General features: G+C 43.2%; 1 protein-coding gene and 1 pseudogene across 3 annotated transcripts; one reads left to right on the top strand and one right to left on the bottom strand.

Moving 5' to 3' along the window:
- Nucleotides 1-12,146: 12,146 nt before the first annotated feature.
- Nucleotides 12,147-14,141, bottom strand: LOC103652059 (pentatricopeptide repeat-containing protein At1g18900-like; annotated as a pseudogene).
- Nucleotides 14,142-14,822: 681 nt separating this feature from the next.
- Nucleotides 14,823-21,611, top strand: LOC103650306 (uncharacterized). 3 transcript variants are annotated; one of them, XM_008675913.4, is made up of 6 exons: nt 14,823-15,824; nt 15,937-15,992; nt 16,116-16,940; nt 17,034-17,104; nt 17,213-17,363; nt 21,264-21,611. In XM_008675913.4, the coding sequence occupies exons 1-6, from the start codon at nt 14,872-14,874 to the stop codon at nt 21,338-21,340; spliced, it is 2,133 nt and encodes a 710-aa protein (XP_008674135.2). In that variant the 5' UTR covers nt 14,823-14,871; the 3' UTR covers nt 21,341-21,611. The 3 variants fall into 3 exon arrangements, with proteins under 3 accessions (XP_008674135.2, XP_008674134.2, XP_008674132.2); XM_008675912.4 differs by having other exon boundaries at nt 16,113-16,940; XM_008675910.4 differs by having other exon boundaries at nt 15,937-16,940.
- Nucleotides 21,612-22,046: the final 435 nt, after the last annotated feature.

Below are 22,046 nucleotides of genomic sequence, written 5' to 3'. Positions count from 1 at the left end.
ATCCTTAAAGCACTCTGGGCCAGACTCTGTAGATATGAGCAGATTGCTTGCATCTTCAGAGCTAGGCTCCGACGGTCCTGGCACACACAACCAGGCTGTCTAGAGAAGCGAACCAAACAGATACAATCTGGGTGATAAGTTCGCTTCACGTGAAGTCAATGCAAGCAGTGATCTAGAATGTGATGGTACGGAGAATCAATCAAACGATGGTAAGGATAGTTGCTACCACAACTTCTTACGCCCTGTTTCAATCTCGCGAGATAAACTTTAGCAGCTTTTTTTTAGCTACTTTTAGCCATTTGTAACCTAAACAGGAGAGCTAATGGTGGTAATTGAAGCTAAACTTTAGCACTTCAATTCATATAGCTAAAGTTTAGCAGGAAGCTAAAGTTTATCCCGTGAAATTGAAACGGGGCCTTATTCTTTCTTTTACTATATCAGGGTTTAAAAAAATCATGAGAAACAGCTGGTTTAGCCTGCTCGGAAAAAATTGGATAAAACTACATGTTTTTTCTGAGTAATCGGATATATCCCATATTTATTTAGTTTTTAAAAGTAATCAACATTTTTTGTTAAAAAACAACGAAATTCGCCATGAAAACACGATTTCTCGGCTAGGATTCATGATTTGTCAGAGGATTTCGAACTTCCTGCCCGATTTGCCAATTCAAATTTAAATTTTTTGAGAAAAAAACGAAAACCGACTAGGAAACACGGGTTTCCGGTTGGGATTACCGGTTTCTCGATCGAGATAAACGAAAACCAATTTTTTGAATTTGAAATTTGAAATAGGTCAGGAAATTTGAATTTTGGCAAAACTGGTTGGGTTCTTATTTTCGCTGGTGTTAAATGGTTTATTTAACCCTGCTTTATATAGACACACGTACACGTGGGCAGGCACACAATGGTAATAAGCTCTAAATTTTAAAATAAAATTTAAGGATTAGACCCTATTTTTATTCATTTTTTAAATTAAAATTAATTAAGGGTCTAAAAGAATCAGGAAGAAACATTTGAATTGTGACCCATTACCACCATTCACATATAAATGGACAACACTGTGCCCGTTTACAAATGTGCGGACACAGTCCCGTTTATACTCCATCTATTTTTATTAAAATGCCGCATTAGATTTTGAAAACATCTAAGTCCTATTTTGGTTTTGATGATTGATGAAAATATAAGAATTTCTGGCTTGCTGTTAAAGATATCACTCAACAATGTGGAAAGAAAGAAACAACCAAATCTGTTGTTTGCGGGAGAGGTAATATATCGTTCTTGAACTCAAAACGTTCTTAAAGTTTATTTAACTAGTTGCAGATGGTCTTGTTCAAGGTTCTTAATGTTGATGGGTCACAGGCGGATTCAATTTTCATGTAAGTCGTACAATAATCGATGCTTGTTTTTCAACAACAACGAAAACTTGATAGAGTATTTCATATTTAATGTGAGAAGAGAAGGTTTGAAACCAGCTTTAGTTTTCGTGTTTCCACATAATGCATGGACCGGTGGGTATATAGCTGGGACAAGCATAGTGAAGAAAACAGGTGACGCCTAAGAGAGGGAGGGGTGAATTAGGACTTCTAAAACTTTCTTTAAACTATGTCACAAATAAATTTTTAGAGCAAAACCTATGAAATAAACAATATAGAATGTGCAAACTAGGTTTTGTCTAAGTGTTGCTATCTCTACCGCAATGTCTAAGTTTCAATCCTAAACAATCTAAATATAAAGACAAGATTGAAACTTAAATGCTTAATATAAATGCGGAAGCTAAAAAGCAAGGTAGAGATGCAAACTCTCGTGGATGACGCCGGTATTTTTACCGAGGTATCCGGAACCACGCAAGGTCCCGACTAATCCTCGTTGGTGTCCCTACGCAAAGGGTAGCCCACGCGAGGGCTAAGCACCACGATCGAGTAACTCCTTAGAGAGTCACGGGCCTTCTCCACGCGCAAGTGGTGCTCCGCTTCCGACTCCTCTCGGACGCTCCCCTGAAAGGGAAATGTGCCCTTGGGCCATTTCTAAGTATTTTGGTGATTGAGTGCAAACACAAGGGCCTAAATGTGAATTTATGTACATGGATGAACAAAGTGAAAATCATGAAGTAAAGGTATGTTTCTAAGCCTTAGTACATTGGTTTTAAGTACTAATATATTTGTCTAAGTGTTAGAAACAGAAAGAAGAAGAATAGAGAAAAGGAGAAGGGACTTGGCTGTGTGCTGCCAAGACCCAGCTCGGTCTGGAGCACCGGACTGTCCGGTGTGCACCGGACAGTGTCCGGTGCGCCAGGCTGGCGCGTCTCGAACTGGCCGCTCTCGGAAAATTGGCCGGCGGCGTACGGCTAAAATTCACCGGACTGTCCGGTGTGCACCGGACTGTCCGGTGAGCCAACGGTCGGCCAGGGCCAACGGTCGGCCGCGCAATCCGCGCGGGACACGTGGCCGTGCCAACGGTCGGAAGACAGCACCGGACTGTCCGGTGCGCCAACAGCGCCAGATCTGCCAACGGTCTGCAACGGTCGTCTTCGCCGTTTAAGGAAACAAATCGGGCACCGGACAGTGTCCGGTGTGCACCGGACTGTCCGGTGCCCCCGACGACAGAAGGCAAGGGTGGCCTTCCGGATTTGCTCTCAACGCCCCCTAGCTGCCTTGGGGCTATAAAAGGAGCCCCTAGGCGCATGGAGGAGATACACAAGCAACCTTTGAGCATTCTTGATCATCCACACTAAGTCTCTGCGCATTCGTTTGTGTTTCTAAGTGATTCGAGCTCTGTTCTAAGTGAGAACTCTGAGATAGTCTTGTGAGCTCGATTCTTGGCCGTGTGTGTGCGCTTTTGCTGTGGATTTGTGTGTGTTGCTTCCCTCCCTTACTCTGTGTTTCATTTGTGATCATATACTTGTAAGGGCAAGAGACTCCAATTTGTGGAGATTCCTTGCAAACGGGATAGTGAAAGGAAAACAAAACACCGTGGTATTCAAGTGGGTCTTTGGACCGCTTGAGAGGGGTTGATTGCAACCCTCGTCCGTTGGGACGCCACAACGTGGAGTAGGCAAGCGTTGGTCTTGGCCGAACCACGGGATAAAACCACTGTGTCACTCTGTGCTTGATTCTCTTGTGGTACTGTGTTTTGTTGAGACTTCACCTTAGCCACTTGGCAATAATCGTGCTAACACTTAACAAGTTTTTGTGGCTTAAGTTTGAAGTTTTTACAGGATCACCTATTCACCCCCCCCTCTAGGTGCTCTCAATTGGTATCGGAGCCGTTCTCTTCACAAAGGGACTAACCGCCCGAAGAGATGGATCCTAAGGGGAAGGGTATAGTGATCAACGACAAAGAGAAGGAATCCTTCGTCAACGAGCCGAAGGACGATAAGCCTACCGACTCCGGCTCGGGCCAAAGACGGAAGGAAGGGAAGAAGAAGAAGACCAGGCGCATCAAGGAGATCGTCTACTACGACAGCGACGAGTCTACTTCTTCCCAAAAGGACGAGGACCACAACGACTACGAGAAAAGAAAACCGGTTAATTCGAACTTTTCTTTTGATTACTCTCGTATTCCGCAAAGTTCACATTCTCATTTGCTCTCCATTCCACTCGGCAAGCCCCCACACTTTGATGGAGAGGACTACGGATTTTGGAGCCACAAAATGCGTAGTCACCTATTCTCTCTCCATCCTAGTATATGGGAGATTGTAGAGAGTGGAATGCATTTTGATAGTTCGGATAGTCCCATGTTCATTAATGAACAAATTCATAAGAATGCACAAGCTACTACTGTTCTTCTAGCTTCCTTGTGCAGGAATGAATACCATAAGGTGAGCGGCTTGGATAACGCCAAGCAAATCTGGGACACCCTCAAGATTTCTCATGAGGGGAACGACGTCACCTTACTCACCAAGATGGAGTTGGTGGAGGGCGAGCTTGGACGGTTCGCAATGATAAGGGGCGAGGAGCCAACGCAAACATACAATCGGCTCAAGACCCTTATCAACAAGATAAGAAGCTACGGGAGCACGCGATGGACGGACCACGACGTCGTCCGCCTAATGCTAAGGTCATTTACCGTTCTTGATCCTCACTTGGTGAACAATATACGTGAAAATCCCAGGTACACCAAGATGTCGCCCGAAGAAGTTCTTGGGAAATTTGTTAGCGGGCGAATGATGATCAAGGAGGCGAGATATGTGGACGACGCCTTGAATGGTCCGATCAACGAGCCGCAACCTCTCGCTCTCAAGGCAACACGAAGCAAGGAGGCGCTACCTAGCAAGGTGGCACAAATTGAGGCGGCTGGACTCAACGATGAAGAAATGGCCCTCATTATCAAGAGATTCAAGACGGTGCTAAAGGGTCGCAATGGACAGCCAAGCAAGACTAAGACCAAGGGGAAGCGATCATGCTTCAAATGCGGTAAGCTTGGTCATTTTATTGCTAACTGTCCTGATAATGATAGTGACCAGGAAAAGGGGAACAAGAGGGAAAAGAAAGAAGCATTACAAGAAGGCACAGGGCGAGGCACATCTAGGCAAGGAGTGGGACTCGGATTGCTCCTCGTCCGACTCCGACAATGAAGGACTCGCCGCCACCGCCTTCAACAAATCAACCCTCTTCCCCAACGAGCGTCACACATGCCTTATGGCAAGAGAGAAGAAGGTATGTACTCGCAACTCTACCTATGCTTCTTCAAGTGAGGACGAATCTAGTGATGAGGATGAAGTAGATTATTCATGTTTGTTCAAGGGCTTAGATAGATCTAAGATAGACAAAATTAATGAATTAATTGATGCCTTGAATGAAAAGAATATACTTTTAGAAAAGCAAGAGGATTTGTTGTATGAAGAGCATGATAAATTTGTTGAGGCACAAAAATCCTATGCTTTAGAAGTTAAGAGAAATGAAATGCTTTCTTTTGAACTATCTACTTGTCATGAAACCATTTCTACTTTGAAAGGTGTCAACAATGATTTAAATGCTAAATTAGAAGTAGCAAACAAATCCAATTCTTGTGTAGAACATGTTGAAATTTGTACTAGGTGTAAAGACTTTGACATTAATGCTTGTAGTGAACACCTAGTTTCAATTTCCAAGCTTAATGATGAACTGGCTAGTCTTAATGCTCAACTTAAGACTAGCAAGAATGATTTCGATAAGCTAAAATTTGCAAGGGATGCCTATACAATTGGTAGACACCCCTCAATTAAGGATGGACTTGGCTTCAAGAGAGAAGCTAAGAACTTAACAAGCCATAAGGCTCCCATTCCCGCCAAGGAGAAAGGGAAGGCCCCTATGGCTACTAGTGCTAAAAGGAACTATGCATTTTTGTATCATGATAGAAGACAAACTAGAAATGTAAGTCATGATGCTTATGATTCATATGTTTATGATTCTCATACCATGTTTGCTCCTAGTTCCTCTTATGTGTATGATAGAAATGTTACTAGGAAAAATGTTGTTCCTAAAAGAAATGCTATTCATCATGTGCCTAGAAGGAATGTTATTCATGCTCCTAGGAAAATAGCAAATGAACCTTCCACAATTTATTATGCTTTAAATGCTTCCTTTGCTATTTGTAGAAAGGATAAGAAAATTGTTGCTAGGAAGTTAGGGGCAAAATGCAAGGGAGACAAAACTTGCATTTGGGTCCCTAAGGATATTTGTGCTAACCTTGCAGGACCCAACATGAGTTGGGTACCTAAGACCCAAGCCTAAATTTGCCTTGCAGGTTTATGCATCCGGGGGTTCAAGCTGGATTATTGACAGCGGATGCACAAACCATATGACGGGGGAGAAGAAGATGTTCACCTCCTACGTCAAAAATAAGGATTCCCAAGATTCAATTATATTCGGTGATGGGAATCAAGGCAAGGTAAAAGGGCTAGGTAAAATTGCAATTTCTAATGAGCATTCTATATCAAATGTATTCTTAGTGGAGAGTCTTGGATATAATTTGCTATCTGTCAGTCAATTATGTCAAATGGGATATAATTGTTTATTTACAAATGTAGATGTGTCTGTCTTTAGAAGAAGTGATGGTTCACTAGCTTTTAAGGGTGTATTAGACGGCAAACTTTATTTAGTTGATTTTGCAAAAGAAGAGGCCGGTCTAGATGCATGCTTAATGGCTAAGACTTGCATGGGCTGGCTGTGGCATCGCCGCTTAGCACATGTGGGGATGAAGAACCTCCACAAGCTTCTAAAGGGAGAACATGTGATAGGTCTAACCAATGTTCATTTCGAAAAAGATAGACCTTGTGCAGCTTGTCAAGCAGGGAAACAGGTGGGAGGAGCGCATCACAGCAAGAATGTGATGACCACTTCAAGACCCCTGGAGCTGCTGCATATGGATCTCTTCGGACCCGTCGCCTATCTAAGCATAGGGGGAAGTAAGTATGGTCTAGTTATTGTTGATGACTTTTCCCGCTTCACTTGGGTGTTCTTTTTGCAGGATAAGTCTGAAACCCAAGGGACCCTCAAGCGCTTCCTCAGGAGGGCTCAAAATGAGTTTGAGCTCAAAGTGAAAAAGATAAGAAGCGACAACGGGTCCGAATTCAAGAACCTTCAAGTGGAGGAGTTCCTTGAAGAAGAAGGGATCAAGCACGAGTTCTCCGCTCCCTACACACCACAGCAAAATGGTGTGGTAGAGAGGAAGAACAGGACGCTCATTGACATGGCGAGGACGATGCTAGGAGAGTTCAAGACCCCCGAGTGCTTTTGGACGGAAGCCGTGAACACTGCTTGCCATGCCATCAACAGGGTCTACCTTCATCGCCTCCTCAAGAAGACGTCGTATGAGCTTCTAACCGGTAACAAACCCAATGTATCTTACTTTCGTGTATTTGGGAGCAAGTGCTACATTCTAGTGAAGAAAGGTAGAAATTCTAAGTTTGCTCCCAAAGCTGTAGAAGGGTTTTTATTAGGTTATGACTCAAATACAAAGGCGTATAGAGTCTTCAACAAATCATCGGGTTTGGTTGAAGTCTCTAGCGACGTTGTATTTGATGAGACTAATGGCTCTCCAAGAGAGCAAGTTGTTGATCTTGATGATGTAGATGAAGAAGATGTTCCGACGGCCGCTATACGAACCATGGCGATTGGTGATGTGCGACCACAGGATCAAGAAGAGCAAGATCAACCTTCTTCCTCAACTATGGTGAAACCCCCAACTCAAGACGATGAACAGGTTCATCAACAGGAGGCGTGTGATCAAGGGGGAGCACAAGATGATCCTGTGGTGGAGGAAGAAGCGCAACCGGCACCTCCAACCCAAGTTCGAGCGATGATTCAAAGGGATCATCCCGTCGATCAAATTCTGGGTGACATTAGCAAGGGAGTAACTACTCGATCTCGATTAGTCAATTTTTGTGAACATTACTCCTTTGTCTCTTCTATTGAGCCTTTCAGGGTAGAAGAGGCCTTGCTAGATCCGGACTGGGTGTTGGCCATGCAAGAGGAGTTAAACAACTTCAAGCGCAATGAAGTTTGGACACTGGTGCCTCGTCCGAAGCAAAATGTTGTGGGAACCAAGTGGGTGTTCCGCAACAAACAGGACGAGCACGGGGTGGTGACGAGGAACAAGGCTCGACTTGTGGCAAAAGGTTATGCCCAAGTCGCAGGTTTGGATTTCGAGGAGACCTTTGCTCCTGTGGCTAGGCTAGAGTCAATTCGAATCTTGCTAGCATATGCCGCTCACCATTCTTTCAGGTTGTTTCAAATGGATGTGAAGAGCGCTTTCCTCAACGGGCCAATCAAGGAGGAGGTGTACGTGGAGCAACCCCCTGGCTTCGAGGATGAACGGTACCCCGACCATGTGTGTAAGCTCTCTAAGGCGCTCTATGGACTTAAGCAAGCCCCAAGAGCATGGTATGAATGCCTTAGAGATTTCTTAATTACTAATGCTTTCAAGGTTGGGAAAGCCGATCCAACTCTTTTTACTAAGACTTGTAATGGTGATTTGTTTGTGTGCCAAATTTATGTCGATGACATAATATTTGGTTCTACTAACCAAAAGTCTTGTGAAGAGTTTAGCAGGGTGATGACGCAGAAATTCGAGATGTCGATGATGGGCGAGTTGAACTACTTCCTTGGGTTCCAAGTGAAGCAACTCAAGGACGGCACCTTCATCTCCCAAACGAAGTACACGCAAGATCTGCTAAAGCGGTTTGGGATGAAGGACGCCAAGCCCGCAAAGACTCCGATGGGGACCGACGGACACACCGACCTCAACAAAGGAGGTAAGTCCGTTGATCAAAAAGCATACCGGTCAATGATAGGTTCTTTGCTTTACTTATGTGCTAGTAGACCGGATATTATGCTTAGCGTATGCATGTGTGCTAGATTTCAATCCGATCCTAAGGAGTGTCACTTAGTGGCGGTGAAGCGAATTCTTAGATATTTGGTTGCTACGCCTTGCTTCGGGCTCTGGTATCCAAAGGGGTCTACCTTTGACTTAGTTGGATACTCAGACTCCGACTATGCTGGATGTAAGGTCGATAGGAAGAGTACATCGGGGACGTGCCAATTCTTAGGAAGGTCCCTGGTGTCATGGAACTCTAAGAAACAAACTTCCGTTGCCCTATCCACCGCTGAGGCCGAGTATGTTGCCGCAGGACAGTGTTGCGCGCAACTACTTTGGATGAGGCAAACCCTCAGGGACTTTGGCTACAATCTGAGCAAAGTCCCACTCCTATGTGACAATGAGAGTGCTATCCGCATGGCGGAGAATCCTGTTGAACACAGCCGCACAAAGCACATAGACATCCGGCATCACTTTTTGAGAGACCACCAGCAAAAGGGAGATATCGAAGTGTTTCACGTTAGCACCGAGAACCAGCTAGCCGATATCTTCACTAAGCCTCTAGATGAGAAGACCTTTTGCAGGTTGCGTAGTGAGCTAAATGTCTTAGATTCGCGGAACCTGGATTGCATTGTAGCATACATGTAGTTATGCTTTTGATCATGTTCCTTTTTGCATTATGTTGCTTATTATGGTGCTCAAGTTGTACAAACACTCCCTGGACCTCACAAGTCCGTTGCAAAGTGATGCACATGTGTAGGGGGAGATGTGTTACAACTTGACCCTTTAAGACTAACCATGTGCTTGAGTTTGATAATTTAGTCTCGAAGGAGGATTGAAAGGGAAAAGGTGGACTTGGACCATGAAAGACTTCCACTGCACTCCGATGAGAGGGTAACTAATTCCAAGTTCATCTCATGAAATCTTATTGCCATTTGCTCTTAATTGAAGACTTTGGTGAGGCAATGGGGTTAATAGGCCAAGATTGATCCCGTTTTGGTGCTTGATGCCAAAGGGGGAGAAAATAAAGGCCAAAGTGATAAATGGATCAGCTACCACTTGAGAGATTTTGAAAATAGTAGAATAGAGTTTTTGTTTTGTCAAAAGCTTTTATTGTCTCTTATTGTCTCTCTTGTCAAAAGTTGGCTCCTTGTTGGGAGAAGTATTGATTATGGGAAATAGGGGGAGTTTTTGAAATCTTTGATCAATCTCTTTTGGAATGACTCTCTCTATACTTCAACATGTGTGTTTGACTTAGAGATAGAGATTTGAGTTTGATTTGCAAAAACAAACCAAGTGGTGGCAAAGGATGATCCATATATGCCAAAATTGAATCAAAACCAATTTGAGTTTTTATTTGAAGTGATTTTGCACTTGTTCCACTTGCTTTATGTTGTGTTGGCATAAATCACCAAAAAGGGGGAGATTGAAAGGGAAATGTGCCCTTGGGCCATTTCTAAGTATTTTGGTGATTGAGTGCAAACACAAGGGCCTAAATGTGAATTTATGTACATGGATGAACAAAGTGAAAATCATGAAGTAAAGGTATGTTTCTAAGCCTTAGTACATTGGTTTTAAGTACTAATATATTTGTCTAAGTGTTAGAAACAGAAAGAAGAAGAATAGAGAAAAGGAGAAGGGACTTGGCTGTGTGCTGCCAAGACCCAGCTCGGTCTGGAGCACCGGACTGTCCGGTGTGCACCGGACAGTGTCCGGTGCGCCAGGCTGGCGCGTCTCGAACTGGCTGCTCTCGGAAAATTGGCCGGCGGCGTACGGCTAAAATTCACCGGACTGTCCGGTGTGCACCGGACTGTCCGGTGAGCCAACGGTCGGCCAGGGCCAACGGTCGGCCGCGCAATCCGCGCGGGACACGTGGCCGTGCCAACGGTCGGAAGACAGCACCGGACTGTCCGGTGTGCACGGAGTAGGCAAGCGTTGGTCTTGGCCGAACCACGGGATAAAACCACTGTGTCACTCTGTGCTTGATTCTCTTGTGGTACTGTGTTTTGTTGAGACTTCACCTTAGCCACTTGGCAATAATCGTGCTAACACTTAACAAGTTTTTGTGGCTTAAGTTTGAAGTTTTTACAGGATCACCTATTCACCCCCCCCTCTAGGTGCTCTCATCCCCGCCGTCTCCACTATCGAGCTTTCGGCCGAAAACGCTGCGGGCCTCGTTCCCTCCGGTACACGGTGGCGGCCGTGATACAAACGCGGTTGTCACGGTCTCGCAAGACTCTCGCCCCACTCGGTACAATTACAATGGCTCACGCAAGAGCCGAGGGGTTGTGTGGTTTTTCTAAACTCACTCAACTAACTAGGATTCACCTAGAGCAAGCGCTAGAGTGGTCTAACTAACCTAAGCACTTCGCAAAGCACCTACGCTAATCACCGAGTGATTCTATTAAGCACTTGGGTGTATTAGCACTTGAAAATGTCTATACTATGCCTTGGTATGTTGTTTGGGCTCCCACACCTTGAAATGACCTGTTGGGGGTGGTATTTATAGGCCCCAACACGATTCCAGCCGTTGGAGAAAAGCTGCTGCTCTGCGGCACACCAGGTAGTCCGGTGCCCCTGTCCGGTGCACCTAACCGTTGGATATCTGACACCGCAGGTGACCGTTGGCGCTGCAGGCTTTTACACCAGACAATCCGGTGGTTTCTCTCTGCCAGTGCCACTGGGAACTAGCCGTTGGGCTACTATTCCCTGGTGCACCGGACAGTCCGACGTGTGGCATCGGACAGTCCAGTGCTCTCAGCCGAACAGTCCACCATGGTAACACTATTCTTCGTTTCTTGGACTTTGCTTAATACTTGTTGACCTTCACTTGTGATCTTCATAATCTCTTCTTTTGAGGTGTTGCTTTCCTCAATGGCTTAGTCCAAGTAACTTTAGTATCCTGTGAACTACAAACATAAACACTCACAAAACACATTAGTCCACATGTTATGTTGATCATCAAACACCAAAATCTATTGAGCCAAATGGCTCGGGGTCCATTTTCCTTACACATAGTCACATTGGCATCGACTAGCGATCTCCCAGAACAACAGTCATGTTTGCATGGAAGTATCAGAGAAGGAAATTGATTTTGTGATGAACAGACCCCTTGGATTATCTGGGAATGATTCAGGAATGTCAACAAAAATTTGTAATCAAGATGATGATATTCCAAGATGACCTGGATTAGAGAGATACATGCTCACATTTGCTATTGAATTGTAACACTACCTAAGATGGGGCACATATAGCATTCTGCATGATAGTAGTAACAATCTAGGTGTACAAAGTGCAATCTAGAATGACAAATCTAGTTAAACACGTTGTGAATTGTACTTGACCATCAAAATGTGCATCCAAATATGATGATTCTTCTTACTCAACTCCCTATAACCAATACTTGTTTTTAGCAACCTGTCACTTAAGTTAAATGAAGAATTGGAACATGGAACACCTCATGGAGTAATAATCCTCAGTGGCTAATTGAGAGAAATTCCATCTCATGCTAAACGAACAATGCCATCTCTATATGTTACCACAATCACAATAAATAGTTTCCAAGATATACTATTTGGCTACCAAACTACACCTGATCTATGGAGCTAACTATATATGGCGCACATCTTCATAGAGCCATTTGCAATTTTGCCATTATTATTTGTGGGCTTCGCCAGTATGCAATCAGTCCCACAAATCATAGACACAGATGGTCATACTAATCATAGATACGAGATGTCATAATAACATAGAGTCAAAACCGAGAGTAGCAAAATAGCAAATTTTACATCTTTATATATCCCAAGCCGATTTTTCCATAAAACCGTGCCTAATTAAATAATTCAATGACCTCACTGCAAGCTTACAACAAGTGCAAGATTGTGCAACCATTTGTTGATTAGCTCCCCACAACCGACGAAGCAGCTAAGTATTTCCACGGGTGTTGAAGAACGAGAATTAAAACAGGTTTAGGAGCTTTTGAACTGATTGCCTAACAAACAAAGATCCAGTTACCCTGCTCCTCCTGCCCTAGCCAGTGACAATGTGAATTCTTTCAGGGCCAGTGCCCGATGTCCGAATCTGCCTATGGAACCAGGCAAGTGTCCTGGACAGAGCAGTCACTGTTGTGCCCTCAGACATCAAGTGAAGGTTGATGAGCCAATACATCGAGCTCTTCTCCCTCAGAATTTGGGTACACGTTCTTTTGCGCAGCAACCTCCCATATAAGGCCTGCTTCCTCCTTGAGACCATACTTGTGCAAGAAGTCAATGACAACATCAATTAGACCCCTTTTACTCTCTCTGTCCTCACTATGCATCATGTCCAAGAAATACCCGATGTGATCTCTGACGTTGTGGCCACCAGGTTCTGCATCAGGCAAGTACAATAGGAACATGTGAGCTGGATGTCCAGTGATGGCCATGAGCTAGCAGCCCAAACCCATTTATGCCTAAGCCTCGGTGCAGCAGCTGAGCAGCAAGGTATAAGTCTGCACCGTTGGAACGAGCCCCTAAACAAGCATGTTCTGGAGCACAATGTCGGCATCTCGAAATCTGTTCATCTTCAGAAAAGCACTCAAGAGAGAATTGCAGGTAGGCATGTTAGCCTGCAAACTATCCTGAAGCATTGCTTGGTATCATCCTTGTGCTTTGTAAACATTGACAGCTTTGCCCCAGAGATCGACCAAAAGTCCATATACTAGCTCATCAGGATCCCAATCACACCTCATTTCAATGAAAACAGCCTCAGCCTCATCCTGATGACCACAATGACCAAGAACTTCCATAACAATGATGTAAGTTATTTTGTCAGGATGGAACCCAGCAACCTGCATGTCTTTGTACAATTTAACAATTTTTTCATAATTTCTTGCTTTAACCTGGAGCGCAATCATAATGTTGTAAGTAACAAGGTTAGGTGTGCATCCATTTTCAAGCATCTCACAGAAAAGCTTATAAGCAACAGCTAATTAGCCACCTTTACCCAGGCAATTAACCATGGCACTGTAGGTGAACGTATCTAGTGAGTCCTACTTCTTGCATCCTACCGTATAAATTCATTGCAATGTCCAGGTATCCAGCTTTAGCATGAATATCAATCAATGTACAATATGTAACCTAATCAGGCTCATAACTAGCTTCCTGCATTTCCTCAAATACTTTAACATCCTCCTTAAGATAATTTGCACGGCAATATGCATGTATTATTCTGTTGTATGTCACCAAAGTTGGTTTGCAGTGAGCTTGGCTCATCTCATCCAGAAGTTTCTTCAAAGCGATGAATTGTCTGGCTTGTCCAATGATGCATATCATGTAAGTATGACCATCATGTTTGAATCTAGGTTGCCTTTTTAACCATTGAAAGAAACCAAGAGCGACAGTGTGGTCATGAAGCAGCTTGAGTACTTGATTTGCCTAGAACACATCTATCTTGTAATGAAGATTATCCAGAACATGCTCGGTCATTGGACCCCATTTCATTTGCTGCAGTGTATGGTAATACTGCTCAACTGACCGCAATGACTTCAATGATCTTAAGTTAGATTGAGGTCCTCCACTATGAGCTTTTATCGTTCCTGTAGAACCCTAAATTTTGTTGCCAGAACCAATAAAAGTATTGGGACCTGATGGATTCCGAGTTTGTACTTCATCTCGCCTGACATCTGAATTAAAATGATTAGAATGATGTTTTGCATGGGGCAGGCTACGATGCCCTTGACTCCTTATTTATGATGGTGAACTGGAATTCATCACAGATGGTCCTAAAAAACTCTGCTTTGGCTTTGCATAACCAGCTTTTGGGTACCCCTTCCTGAGTTCATTGTTCAGAGAAGGGTTATAAGCCATCTTTCCCTCAGGAAAGTTACGTTGACTATGTGCCTTGTTATTAGAAGAATCGCTATCGGATAAAATCTGATAAGAATAGTTAGTACCCATCTACGTTGCCTAATGAGTGCTTCCATTATTAGATGACCTGAAATTAACCAGCTCAGAATATACACCAGGTCTAGCAATTCTAGGTTGAGAAATGCTTCTGTCTGTCTCTTTAGATGGCCGTACATAATCATTTTCTATATTCTAACGATGATTGTGAGGATGATTGCTTCTGTTACTAGATGCAGGCTCCTTTCCTGGAGGTGAGGTAGTGGCATGAACAACTGTAGCTAAGTAGCCCTCTCTCCCTCTCTCTCTCTTTCTCTCTCTCCCTCTCTCTCTATCTCTCTCTCTCCAACATACACCCCTGTTTTCGTGTGCAATGTATTTGAAACAGATAGGTTTCTCATAACCGAGGACATCGATGGCGATAGTCGGTGGGAGGCTTGTGGGACCTCGTCCTCGGTTTTGGTGGACGGAAGCTCATCGCCTTGCGCGGATTAAGCGTTCGGCAATCCGTCTGGAGGAGGACCAGGCGGCAAGGAAGCTGTTTTCAAGGAGGTGCGAGGATTTTTTTCGCCGGACTGTTGGGCGCCATGCGTTGCCTAAGGTACGTACTCAAAAACTTGCTGCTGTGATCAATCCCTGGGAAGGTTCCTTGCTGAAGCAAAGTTCGTCACCGGTCGTTACTCTCGGCCATGTGATGGCTTCAGCAAAGAAGGCTGCTGCTCGACGCATTTGCTCGCCGACGTTGAGGAAGGAAGTCAGCCATTTCGATCTGATTCCTCTATGCCGTTCAAATTCAAATATCTCTCCAGTTCATTTGGAAAGGAAACAGTATGTGCCGCTAATTCCGCCATGTGTGCTGGACGACTTTACTGAGGGATCACGTTCGCGTGTTGTGTACCAGCCTTCTTACTCTGTGGGCCAGACACCAGCGCAAGAATTGAGCCCGCAGAAGGAAACGGGTTCGCAGTGTTTTCTGGCGTCAGCCACTCTCTGCTGGGCCAGCCGTAATCCTGGCCTTCATTTACTCCGTCAGAAAGTTTTTAGTACGCCAAAACCTGGGAACCCTGTTCTCTCGCCATTCTATCACCAGCCGCCATTTCCTGTTCTCAAAACGTACGCCGACGTCCTCAAGTCGGCCATCAACTCTAGTGACATGGCTAAGGAGGAAACTGATCCTGAGGGCTGGAGAGTGATGGATCGCCGACGCCAGCAGGTACGTGGTCGTTCCTCGGGTCTTGACAGTTGGTCGTCCCGTGGTCGGGAAAACTGGGAAGTTCGAGGGCGTGGTTCATGGCGTCGCCGCGGCAACCGGTTTCACACGTATGGTGGGTCGTTCGGCTCTGATGCCAGGGTGATTGTAGCTCACAGTAGTGGTATGCAGACCGAGCCGGCTTGTAAACAGGTTGCAGACGTTACATCCGGCGTTGCTGACAAGGGGAAGAAACGACGGGATGAACTTTGTTGTGAAATTTGCGAAGACAATCATGTCCCCGAGGAGTGCCCGGTGTTTAACGGACCGAAGCCGCAGGCAGCTCTATGTGGTTTTGCAGGTGGTGAGTCTGGTTTCTTCCAGATTCATACTTGGGGGTGCAAAGGGTGTTATTCCAAGGTCGGATGGTGTAACTGCATTCATAACCGTGAAGGAAGGTAATGTTACTGCTGAACTTGTTAAGTCTGAACTCTCTAAACTTATACCAGTGAAGTGGAATTGGTCAGTTCAGAAGCATGCAGACAGTTTTCTAGTACCGTTTCCATGCAGGGTTGAGCTTCAACGCATGATAGCTATGAAGTATGTTCATACACTGGGTGGAGAAGGTATTTTAGTTATTCAGGAGGTTAACCAAAAAATAGAACCAATTTCTTATCTGCAGAAAGCTTGGGTGAATGTTTATGGGGTTCCTTTTGAGATCCGCTCCTTTCTTCCTTTGTGGGCAGTAGGATCTATTTTGGGTGCAACACAGAAAGTGGATATGCGATACACTCGGAAAATGGGGGTGGTCCGTATTTTGGTGGCAGTGACGGATGTGAATCATATTCCGGAGTCTGCAGAAATAATAGTTGGTGAAGGGCTTTACGAGATCTTCTTCAAAGTTGATAAGGTTCTCAAAGATGGGAGATGGATTGACAAGGATAACATGGATTATCGGGACGGAGATGATAAGGAACAAGGAGAGAATGAAGATTATTCTGAAAAGCATGGAAATGATTCTTTTCCAATGGAGGAGGTAGCAGAAGACACGGTCATGCGGGATAATTCCTTACAGAGTGATCATAATAAGCCAAACGATGGAGCTTTAGTCATGGGGATGGTGGTTCTGCAAGGGAATCAGAACAATTATGGCTCAACGATAGGAACAGGTGTTGAGTCTGAAGATTCGACTTTCAATGAGCCGACAACTTTGATGCCAACTTCCTCCTCTTGTTCTGCTCAGTATGCTCTGCTAGTACCTAAGTCTGCCGAAGCACTCGTTCTGGAACCAAAAATTGGCCTTACCGATCTCTCACCTGGTGATCTTGATCAGACACCAGAAAATGTTGGCGAGGATGCGAATCTTAGCAGCCTTTACGATCTGGTTCCAAGCTGTTCGATACTTGCTGGTATGACGGATGGTGCTGGCGGGCTGAATTTGGCTGATGACAGTTTGCAGACCCAGGCTGCATCAAAGCCACTTAGTGGTGGTGGTGCTGGTTTGGCTTTAATTGATGCCAGTAATAATTCCCAGGTGGACAACGAGTTGATCGACGAACTAATTATGTCTACTGGTAATTTACTTAATCACCAGAAGGGTTTTGCAAATTTTCCTTCATTGCTTTGTCACGTGTCTGATCATACTGATAATCCGTTATTTCAATCAGATACACAGGAGAGAGCCATTCACCTGGGAGATGTTAATTCCTTTGCTGAGGTACCTCGCTCTGTCCTCCAGGTATTATGTAAAGAATTTAATATCAAGGCCAATATGACAAATAATGAAATGAGACAAGCACTTTCTTTAAGGGCTCAATCAGATAATCATGTAATAATGGCATTGCAGGAAGCAATTATGTCTAATTCTCTTGCTAAGAGGGTAAAGACCGAAAAGCTTAGTCAAGGGGATTCCAGAATAAGCGTCAAGAGGACTAATACGGATGAAGATATATTGACAAAAGCACAGCGCTTGGGAGCAAAACGTAATCTGGAAACCAGTGAGTTATCCTTCATTCCTTTTGATCCGAAATTCATTGCTTCAAATTGTGAAAAGATTGGGATTACTCTTGGTAGTACTGAAAATAAGGTGCTACAGTCCGTAGTTTCTATTAAAAATATTGAGATTGATAGGCTCACGGTAGCCGCAAAGTCTACATTACCCTTTAGTGTGAATAATTTTCACGATGAGGAGGAGGCCGTGTTAGATGATGAATTATCCCATATTACTGATAGATGGGACGATGATTCTGAGTTGTGTGGCTTAGATCGATGTTGTGAGCTTACTGTGGCGCCGCGTAGAAAGAAGGCGAATAGGTCTATTTTAAAGGGGAAGGTTAATCGCCCTTCCAAAAAGCCAGTTACACCCTCCAAGATTAGTTTGAAATGAAGGGATTTTTTTGGAATTGTAGAGGACTAGGGGATTTGGCCAAACATAATTACCTATCCCAACTTGCTAGAGAACATAGACTCGACTTTATTGCTCTCATGGAAACGGGTCGTAGATCTTTCTCGGAATCCACTTTGAGACATTTCTGTGGTGGTGTTGATTTTCTTTGGCACCTAATGCCACCTAGAGGGAGGTCAGGAGGGATGATGTTAGGCGTGAATCCGGGTGTCTATGACATTGGAGCTATAGACGAAGGAGATTTTTATTGTAAGTTCCGACTTCGAAATAAAGAAGATGGCTTCATTTGGGCCCTTTTTGCTGTTTATGGGCCAACTCAAGATGACTTAAAGAGCGATTTCTTAGCTGAATTTGCAGGTGTGTGCAGTGCTGAACCACACCCTTTTATCATAGGGGGGATTTTAATATTATGCGAAGAGCGGAAGACAAAAGTAATGCAAATTTTAATTATCGATGGCCTAATTTGTTTAACGCTATCATAGAAAATTTAGAATTGCGGGAAATAGAAATGGTGGGACGTCAATTTACTTGGGCGAATGATTTGGCTCCACCTACTTTTGAAAAGCTAGATAGGGTGTTAATGAGCTCTGAATGGGAACTTAAATTTCCTAACGTCACAGTCCATGCGCTTGATAGATCTCGGTCTGACCATACACCATTACTACTTAATGGCAAAACCTCCACGAACCTAGGAAATTACTACGAGTTCAAATTTGAGCTAGGCTGGTTAATTAGAGAGGGTTTTCATGATATGGTTAGCTCTATTTGGCAACAAGAAAATAGAGGAGAAACTGCCATTCAAGTATGGCAGAACAAGATTAGAGCTTTACGACAATATCTAAGGGGATGGGCAAAGAATTCAGCAGGGTTAATAAAAAAGGAAAAGAAGCAACTTGCTGAGTTGATTGATGAACTTGATAAAAAGGCGGAAATTACTTGCTTATCGCCTAACGAGTTGAGCACTAAAGATTTTGCTAATGATAGGCTAGCCACTATTATGAGAGAGGAAGAAGTTCGACTCTTCCAGAGGGCTAAGGTCAATCATCTCCTCGAGGGGGATGATAATACAAAATATTTTCATCTAGTGGCTAATGGCAAGCATCGGAGACAATGAATTTATTCTTTGGAGGATGATGCTGGTTCTTGTATATCAGACGAGGAAGAGCTTAAACAACATATTACGAGTTATTACAAAAACCTCTTTAGTAAACCAGACACAACATTGATCGAACTTGAGGAATCTAATACTCATGATATTCCCCAAGTTTCGGACTCTGAGAATGAAATACTAACTGCTAATTTTACTATAGAAGAGGTTAAAAAGGCAGTATTTAATATGGAACATAATAAAGCTCCTGGACCAGATGGTTTTCCAGCTGAGTTTTATCAAGTGTTTTGGGAAATTATTAAGTTTGATCTGTTTGCGCTGTTTGTGGACTTTCATAAAAATTCCCTACCGGTTCACAGCTTAAATTTTGGAATAATCACTTTAATTCCAAAGAAAGACAATGCAAATAAAATACAGGATTACAGACCTATTTGCTTACTTAATGTGTCATTCAAAATCATTACTAAAGTTCTCACAAATCGAATAGGTCTAGTAGCAGACAGAATTGTCAGCCCCTCACAGACAGCTTTTATGCCTGGTCGTAATATCCTAGAAGGAGTTATTATCCTCCACGAATCCATTCATGAGTTACAAAGGAAAAAGTTAGATGGAGTTATCATTAAATTAGACTTCGAGAAGGCTTATGATAAAGTGAAATGGAGTTCTCTCCAGCAAGCAATGCGTATGAAGGGTTTCTCTCCATCTTGGTGTGCTTGGATCCAAAAAATTGTTTCCGGAGGTCATGTTGATGTTAAAGTGAATGATGTAGTTGGTCCTTTCTTTTGCACTTTTAAGGGCCTTCGTCAAGGGGATCCCTTGTCGCCAATTTTATTCAATATTGTTGCTGACATGCTAGCAATTCTGTTCGCAAGAGCGAAAGAGGAAAATCAATTCCAAGGAATTGTTCCGCATCTGATTCGAGGGGGTTTGTCTATCCTTCAGTATGCTGATGATACGATGGTTTTCTTAGACCACAATCTTGAACATGCTCGGAACATCAAGCTATTTTTGACTGTTTTTGAACAAATGTCTGGGCTTAAAATAAACTTCCATAAAAGTGAGTTATTTTGCTACGGATTGGCTAAGGAATATGAATTGCAATATTCACATCTATTTAGTTGTGGAATTGGAACATTGCCTTTCAAATATCTTGGAATTCCAATGATTCATCGAAGGCTAAGAAATAGTGACTGGCACGGTGTTATTGATCGGTTTGAAAAGAGGCTTAGTACATGGAAGGCCAAATTTTTATCTTCAGGTGGACGGTTGGTCTTGCTTAATTCTGTGATAAGCAGTCTACCTATCTTCATGATGTCTTTCTTTGAGTTACCGGTGGGCGTCTTGAAGAAACTAGATACCATTCGGTCCAGATTTTTTTGGCAGGGGGGGAGCAGTAAAATGAAGTATAGGCTAGCTAGGTGGCATGTTGTTTGTCAACCCAAAGTGCTACGAGGTTTAGGTGTCTCTAACCTGGCTGTTAAAAATATTTGCTTACTCAGCAAATGGTTATACAAACTACTTAATGAGGATGGGATGTGGCAACAATTACTCAAAAATAAATATCTAGGAGATAAATCCCTTACTCAAATATCCAGAAGACCGGGTGATTCCCACTTCTGGTCAGGTCTAATGGCTATTAAGGATCAATTCCTTAGATGGGGCCACTTCCAAGTGAGGGATGGGCAAGCTACCAGATTTTGGAAGGATAAATGGTTAACCAGCCGATCTCTTAGTGAGCGATTCCCTAACCTTTTTAATGTAGTGCGTAATAAGTCGGCCTTGGTTGCACAAGTTTGTCTAGATACAAACCTTAATTTATCTTTTCGTAGAACAATTACGGGAATTAAATTAGTGGAGTGGCAAAACTTGCTATATTTGCTAGGTTCGGTTAGTTTGAACCCATCTAGCGACAAATTTGTTTGGGACGGGCATAAAAATGGAATTTTCTCAGTCCAATCCATGTACCATTTGTTGATGTATAATCCTAGCAACAATCGGAATAAGATGATTTGGAAGCTTAAGATCCCCTTGAAAATAAAAGTCTTTCTGTGGAATTTAGGTCGAGGAGCAATCCTCACAAAAGATAATTTAGCCAGAAGACGATGGAAAGGTAGCTTGACTTGTTGCTTTTGCAACCGAAATGAGAGTATACAACACCTTTTTTTTGATTGCTATATTGCCAAAAATATTTGGAGAATAATTTACTTTGCTCTAAAAATAGAAATGCCCATTAACATTAATCATATTATCGGGTCTTGGGCAAGTAATAGTGATCTGAGATACAAAAAATTACTTCTTACTGGAACATCAGCTTTATTGTGGTCTATTTAGCTTACTCGAAATGAGGTGACTTTTAATCACAAACCAATCCCATCAATTGTGCAGGTCATTTTCAGAGGTACTCATTGGTTAAGGTTCTGGAGACTTCTACAGAAGAAGGAAACACATCAACAAATTCTTGATGTGTGTCAAGCCTTGGAAGTGGTGGCGATGGAAGTCTTTGCGAATCATGGATGGCGATCAAATGCAAGACTTGAGTGTGGCTAGTGTTATACATAGTCACGATATTTAGTTCTATCAAGTTAGCTTTATTATTCAAGCACATGTTCATTGAGTTAATAATTGACGTGTAATGGCTGTACACATTTGATGCAAAAGCCGGAACTCTTTGTTTCCAAAAAAAAAGCTAAGTGGCCAGTAGCTCCAATAAAATGTTGTAGAGGAGGCTGAATCCGCACAGGTGTTTTGTGGGTTGAATGAGACTTCTGCTTGATAGCACTTGTAGTTAGACTTTGGAGCATAAGTCTCATCCTCTATGCATGTGCATGAAGCTCCATCTGTGCTACCGTACCTTGATCCATTAAGATAGAAGGATCGTGCACACAAAGTTAGGGCGCCGAGTTGCTTTGCCCTCAACATGAGCTGGAAAATTAGTTGATAATATGTAAGAACTCTTAAAATTAATTACGAACACTTAGATGTTTCATTTCTAAATTTCAAAATCGATTCATAACATTATATAAAATGATCAAAACAACACACCCCTTTGAGTTTAGGCTATTTTTGACATAATCTAAAGAATAACTAAAAACGATAGCAAGTCAAAGAAATGAAGATGTTACCAACTAAGAGTAAATAACAAAATCAAACAACATATTGCAAGTTGTA

The sequence above is a fragment of the Zea mays genome, chromosome 3, assembly GCF_902167145.1.
Source record: "Zea mays cultivar B73 chromosome 3, Zm-B73-REFERENCE-NAM-5.0, whole genome shotgun sequence".
Lineage (NCBI taxonomy): Eukaryota > Viridiplantae > Streptophyta > Magnoliopsida > Poales > Poaceae > Zea > Zea mays.
Note: the sequence above shows the minus strand (reverse complement) of the source record. Positions and strands in the feature narration are given on the sequence as shown.